This window comes from Merops nubicus, unplaced genomic scaffold (genome assembly GCF_000691845.1).
Source record: "Merops nubicus isolate BGI_N331 unplaced genomic scaffold, ASM69184v1 scaffold6882, whole genome shotgun sequence".
Classification (NCBI taxonomy): Eukaryota; Metazoa; Chordata; class Aves; order Coraciiformes; family Meropidae; genus Merops; species Merops nubicus.
Genome location: NW_008592759.1, coordinates 1 through 6971, shown reverse-complemented (window position 1 = coordinate 6971; position 6971 = coordinate 1). Strand labels below are relative to the sequence as shown.

The 6971-nt window shown below is 44.0% G+C and overlaps 1 protein-coding gene across 1 annotated transcript; it reads right to left on the bottom strand.

Moving 5' to 3' along the window:
* Window positions 1–4723: 4723 nt before the first annotated feature.
* Window positions 4724–6220, bottom strand: FZD4 (frizzled class receptor 4). Its single transcript, XM_008935239.1, has one exon. It carries the CDS (start codon window positions 6194–6196, stop codon window positions 4895–4897), a length of 1302 nt encoding a protein of 433 aa, XP_008933487.1. The 5' UTR covers window positions 6197–6220; the 3' UTR covers window positions 4724–4894.
* Between the last annotated feature and the right edge of the window lie 751 nt (window positions 6221–6971).

The window sequence follows — 6971 nt, the reverse complement described above, 5'->3', positions numbered from 1 at the left end:
CCAGTCTCCTTTGCTTACAAACTCCTTAACATTTGTTCTTTTTATGGACAGATTTAAAAAAACAAGACAAAATAAATGAAGCAATCAAAAAACCCCAAGCCTAAATAGCAAAACCATCAGAAAAAGTCCTCATAAAGGCTTTCTTTTTGTGGTGAGTTTTGTATACACAGAAACGTACACCCCTCTGCAGACAAACCTGTGGTGATCTATCACCCCAGTGGCTCATGGAGGATGTTCCCCATTCAAAGCCACTCCAGCAATTCACTGTCACATCAAAGGTGATGCTCTGAGACACCTGATGTGGGTGACACATATAAGGGCAAGTGGCCATCAGAGAAACCTGGAGGAGACAACATCATCTTGAACACTGTGCCTGAGGATCTCTGGTGAACAGCCCCAAGGCAAAAGGGAGATCCTGCTCCCCTCCCCAGAAGCTCTTTTACGTTTGTTACATTTAACTGTAGCTATATTAAAGACTCCTAATGATAAGTTTCAGAGATCTCATTAATCATCAACCTGAGAACATTACAATGATGAGCTGCCAAAGGCATGAGCAAGTCACTGTAATTACCGGGTTTAGATGCTCCTCTTCAAAATGTGATTAGCTACAGATAAACAGGTGATAATTCCTACTGTCTTCTTTATAGTGCCTCCTCACTATTATCCACTCTACTCTGATTTAGGTTCTTGTTAGAATAACATTATGCTAATTAAGTAATCCTGCACACAGAATGCATCTCGATGGAGATGATTAAGTGGGTTCAGATCATGACTAATAGCACAATATCAGTGGCAGAGAAACTGGTGAGGGATGTACACCAAAAGAAGAAACTCCTTGCTGCCACTGTACAACCTGTGATCAGCAATGACAAAAAGGAATGAAAAATAAGCAGATCATTAATAGGCTTAATTTTTAAAAAAATTGCAAGAAAATGTAGACAATCAGTTGAATCTGTTCTCTGAAATTAGCCCTAGGAGCAAACTCAAAGCACGTTACTAAGAGCAGAATTTGCCCCTTCCAGATGCCACTAGTAGTTCTCACAGACTCAACATGCAGTGGTGCTGCTGTCCTCCTCCACCACACACCCTGGATCGGAATGCTCAGTGCATCTTTGAGTGCACCTATTCCATAACACATGAAAGAAAAAGGAGCTTGCAGGACGCTCTGCTCCCTCCAGGAGCCATATCACAGCAGTGCTACAGTAGCAGATGGTTGTGCTTCCATCTTTGAACTCCTGTTTGGCTTTGGGGACATGCTCAGACAAGCCCAAAGCTCCAGCAGCACCCCCAGCCAGCACCCGGGACCTGTGCACCACCTTTGAAAGGACTTCTGTCCACCCCACGTGCAAGCCCTGAAGCACACGTGCTTTCATCATTGCCCAGTGATCTTTTGTTCTCAGCTATGTCTTGTAACCCACATTTACATCCAAACCATGCCAGATTAACCCATTTGGAGCATCCCTTGAGCACAGCTGAGCATTTCAGTCCTTCTTCCTTCAGGGTAAAAAAGCACTTCCAACAGTGATGAAGCCAATTTAAGAAACAAACTCACCCAAAACATGAGGGCTGCCAGGAATGTCTTAGTTATCCACAGAGGTTAAAATTTTATTTTGATATAAAAATTAAATAGCAAAGTTGTTTGGTTTTTTTACAGTGATAAATTAGAAATTTACAGTACATACATTGAAGTAGATATATTTTCTGTACACCCCAAAATAATCAGTGTCTATTTCTTTAAAATTCAGAAAAAGGAGCTAACTTGTCTAACATAAGAGCTAAGCTTGTACCTCTCCACTAGGTGCTTCTGAAACGTGTAGTGAGAAGAGCACACGTCTTGGGGGGGCGGGAGAAGGGAGCAGGGATTGCACAAGGAAGGTAACTGCTGTCAAGTTTCTAGTTGTATAACCACAGCAACAGCACTTCCGAAACAGGATTAGTCACACATTTTTTTTGGCTTTATATTCATAACAGTGTTGAAATGAAAGAACATAGGATACTCACTCTCTGCAACCACTCGGTCTTAGGTTATCTGCTGTGACTTCCCATTCATACAGCCCTGAAGCAGGGCAAGGTAAATGCACATGGATGAATACATTTATGAAATGGTTATACAACAGCTAATCTCACTTTGGGTTGGTACAGTGTCCCACTGAACGCCTGGGAAAGATGTTCCTTCAGGAACAGCAACTGGTGTCTCTCCCCAGCCCACCTTCTCCCCATAGTATTTAAGTCTCACACACTCTTTAACAGAATACCCCCCCCAGGTCCCTTATATGGCCACTCAGTGCTATCCTCATCCACCACCTCAAATCACCACGGACGTCCATTTGTCACAGTCCATGGGGTCACAGGCAGAGATGCACAGATCTGATGACAAGGTAATACTTAACATTCACTTCTGTGTACATAACATAGTTAAAAATTCTGTTTATTGAATCAGTCAGGTCAAACATGGGTCGTGTTGGCCAGAAGAGTATCCAGACCAATTTCAGAGGAAAGGACACTTGAGTGAACAGGACACCTTGTCACAGCCCAACACCAGGTTACAAGAAAAACCTTGTATTGTGTCCTCACTCCCTGAATGTCAACACATAGCTGCTGATTTTACATTCCTTTCTTGGACCAGGAGAAAGACTGCACAACGAAGAAGCTCAGCCATCTTCAGATCTCCTACTTGCAGAACTCCTTGTCCACAGAGGAATAACCAGATCCAAACACAACACCAAAAGTGAGAGACTTCATGGAGAGAATGAAAAGGCTTGGCTGGTATGTGGTGTTGGCCAAGACAATGCTTGTGCCTCTTGAGCAGAATGTGTCAAGTTGTCACTTGTTCTGCTGGAGAGGGAGCCCAACCACAAAGACTGCAATTAGGGTTTGTTTGGGGTTTGGTGTTTTTTCTTTCTTTCTTTCTTTTTTTTTTTTTTTTTTTTTTTTTTTTAAAAAAGATGTTTTTAAAAAAAAAAAAAAAAAAAAGCTCTTGCACATGTTTCAACATTGACATTGAAACAATACACACTTCTGGGACAGATTAGTGCTCACAGCCCAAGCTGGAATGAATTCTGGTTTGGGAAGCACATGGGGCACCTGTGTGAAAAGCAAGGGCTGTAATGAAGCTGTGCTGCTTCTCAGCTGCCCTCAAAGCTCATGCGAGTCAAGGCATCAAGCGGATGCTCTGCCACTCACCAAGCTCCAACAAACAAATGAAGCAAAAATTTAGGGCACACGGATAAAACCAAAGGTCCTTCAGAGGGACAGAGCATCAGAACAGTGTCCACCTTAAGTGCTTCTATTTGTATCATCTTTCTTATTGGCCAAACAAGCCCCCAACAAAAGATTCAAGCTCCCCATGAGCACAAGCCAATACCTTCTCAAATAAAAGGGTAAAAAACTCTCAACATTTGCTACAAAACAACATTATTCACCAAGAAGTTGGATCTCTTCTCTTGGGATCCCTTTACAAAAGGTGGAAATGTCTCTTGTTGTTCCTGAGGACTGAATGCCTGCTCACATTCTGCAAGTAAATATATATTTTAAAAAAAAATCTCCATAGCTGTTGGTGAGCAAGTGGAGCATCACTGTGAGGCAGTCAGCTGTACTGTGATGTCATGGGCTGAGAATGTTCTTTTAATTGTAACTGACACACATAATTATACAACCGATCTGTGTGAACATGAGGTTTCCAAGGAACTTAACATTTTGCTTCTCCCCAGACTGGCGTCTGCGGAGATACCATCACACTGAATGAAATATATTAAGACTTAATTGCTTCATGCAATTGGTCTCCAGAGAGAGCCAGATAAGTTTACTTGGAGAAAACTGGCATTGTTTGAAAAGACCCTCAACTCATTTTTCTCTTTCCTGGAGGAAGGAACACTATAATGTAAGACTTTATTTAAAGCTATTAAATGCAGCAGAATAAAGTAGTCTGCTAGAAATAGCAGGAGCACCTGAAGGGACAGGGACGGAGGCAGACAGATAACAATAATCAATGCAGAAGACCATAAAAAGCTTCCCAGATCCCACTGACTCCTCTACTTCTGACAATGGCCTTGAATAAAACTTTTTAAAAATTGGAAATATTGATAGAATCACAGAATAATTCAGGTGGGAAGGGCCCTAGGGAGGTCCAAATTCCTGCTCAAGGCTGAGTCAACTCTCAAGTCAGACCAGGTTACAGACAGTGAGTCAAAATTTTTATTAGACCATCAGATTTATTAGACCATCTGACTTAAAGAATCACCCTCACTAATACCTCACTAAATCCTACTCATCATGGGTAACTCTTAGACGTGGAAATTCCACATGGTGTTTGCTGGAACACCTGATCCTTGGCTGACCTGTGCAGCGTGTGGGAGCAACAGAATTTCCCAGGGCATAAAGACACAACCCTCAGCAAGCACTTCCTTCACAACACTGAACTTGGGAAGAAGACACCTAACTGATGTCCTGGGTGCTTCATCTTCTGATAATTGGACCCTAAATCAGCCCAGAATTTGGCCCCATACTGCCTTCCTCCACCAGCTATAAGGCCATCAAAAGAAAACAGCTTCCCACAGCTGTGGGTTGCAGTTCCTCAGCTTCTAATGACTTCAGTATATCACCTTCTGCTCTAAAACAAACGAAAAAAAAGGAGGACAATGTGTTTGGTTATTTCACAGCTTTTAAAGCCTCCCTGGGCTTCCCTATTTTGGGCAGCATGGTTTATGGCTATTGTGTCTGCAGCATGATCTTTTTGCTGTTTATTCTTTAAGGCTTTTTTATTTTTTCCCCATTCCCCAGAGACAGGTTGTGGTAACCGTCTCCCCACGCTGCTCCCAACATTTATACGGCGATGCTTACACAAGATCAGTCCTCCTCGGGACAGCAGTCAGACCATGGGGGTGCCATCCTTTCCTCATACCACAGTCTCGTTCCCTTTCCCAGGTTTCACCCAACCATCTGCTCTCTTCTCCCGTTTCACCTTCCCTGAGTTCACCAGTCTGTTCGAGCACTTCTGCCACGTGTGCAGAGTTTTGGCTGACCAGATCCACATACCTGATGTAATACCCACCAGGAGGGACATGAAGATTTTGAGCATCTCCACTGCCATATTGGAATCGTCTGCCGAGTAGCGGAAAATGGCCCAGTTGGAGATTTCATAGAAATAACAGGCAATGACGCACGTTGCTGGCACGGTGTACAGCACTGAAAAGACACCGATTTTCACCATTAGCCTCTCCAGTTTGTCCGTTTTAGTTCCATCTTTCTGAAGATTAGACCTGATTTTAAACAAGGCCACGAGCCCCGCTGCAATGAATAAAGTCCCAATGACCAGGTAGGTAAAAAGTGGGGCGACAACAAAGCCTGTCAGTGCATCCAGGTTCTGGTTCCCAACGTAGCACAGACCGGTGAGCTCATCTGCATCTACTAGTCTCATAATTAAAATGACAATGGTCTTCACTGCAGGGATAGCCCAGGCTGCAATGTGGAAATAGGAGCTGTGCATTTCTATAGCTTCGTGGCCCCACTTGAGTCCTGCGGCCAGAAACCAGGTCAATGTGAGAATAACCCACCAGATGGAGCTAGCCATCCCAAAAAAATACATCAGCAAGAAAATTATAGCACATCCTGTGTTCTTAAGACCTTCTTGGATAAGAACAGGTTCTGCTGCCTCTTCAAAATCACAGGATATCCTTTCCCGGCCCACAGTTAGCCTCACAATATAAGCAATGCTATAAATATTGTAGCACATGCTCAAAAATATGATTGGGCGCTCCGGGTAGGAAAATCTGGATGAATCAATCAGGAAGGTCAGGACTGTGAATGCAGTGGAGATGAAGCAAAGACTCGCCCACACAGCCATCCAGATATCTGTGAATTCCTTAGCCGACCTGCTGTAGAGACCAGCGTCATAGCCGCACTTCAGGATGCAGCTCAAGCTTCTCTTCACCCAGATGTACTGATCTGAGTTAGATCCCATGCTGTGGCACTCTTCTCCAGGCTGCAGGGAGGTCTTGCTATGAAGGGGAACCTCTTCGTCTCCTGGGCCCTCCATGCACATGTGGTTGTGATCATTCTGGGGTGGGAATTTGCTGCAGTTTAGGCTGTCAGGCCAAGCAAATCCAAATTCTTTTAAAACGGGTTCACATCTTCTTTTGACAGAGAGGCACATGCCACCACAGGGACCTATGGGGATGTTAATCTTCTCTGTGCACATCGGGACATAGACTGAACAAAGGAAGAACTGGAAGAGGGAAATAGAAATCACAAGTGTGCTAGGGGAAAATCGAACAGGTCAAAATATAGTAATCCTTTGCCTTAAAAAACAGGAAGCAGCATAAAATAAATGAACTAAGAACAATAAAAACAACAGAGAAAACCCCCAAACCTAACAACACTGCCTTCAGTTGTGGTCCAAAACCAAAACCTGAACATTTTACTCCCTAGATTACTCCGTGTAAATTTAGCCCATCAATTTCAATAAAGCCAGCGGGATTCAGCCAGATCTAAACCTCAAGGGTGCAATTTAGGACAGGAAAAAAAAAAAAAAGTGGTTTAAACAAATACTTATATTTGTTTTAGGCAATGCCTGGATATTATAGCTAACAAAGAGAAGAAAAGGCATTTATTGAACTACTTTGGTCCACGATCCTCTGAGAAGAAGGTCTTTTTCTTATACCATAAGGTCACATGCGCTTTTACAACAGTAATAAAACTTGGTCGTTTCCTCGACTTCGGAATAATCACAATTCCGCGGCACGATAGCTTGAGCGGGATTGCGTGCTAATTTGGGAACACTGCCCCGAGAAACAAGCCGGGTTTTGTTCGATGAAATCCATGCCCGTGGGGAAGGCAAGGATCTTGCCATTCGCCCGGGAAAGGGGCTGCGACGGTGGAACTGCCGGAGGGGTCCCCGAGCAGGCAGCGGCTCCCGGGAGCAGCACCGCGGGGACCGCGGGGAGGGAGCGCACGGAGCCGGCAAAGCCCCGGAG

Coding starts and splice junctions, on each gene's coding strand:
- FZD4 (XM_008935239.1), bottom strand. CDS start 6,196: ATGTGCACAGAGAAGATTAACATCCCCATAGGTCCCTGTGGTGGCATG.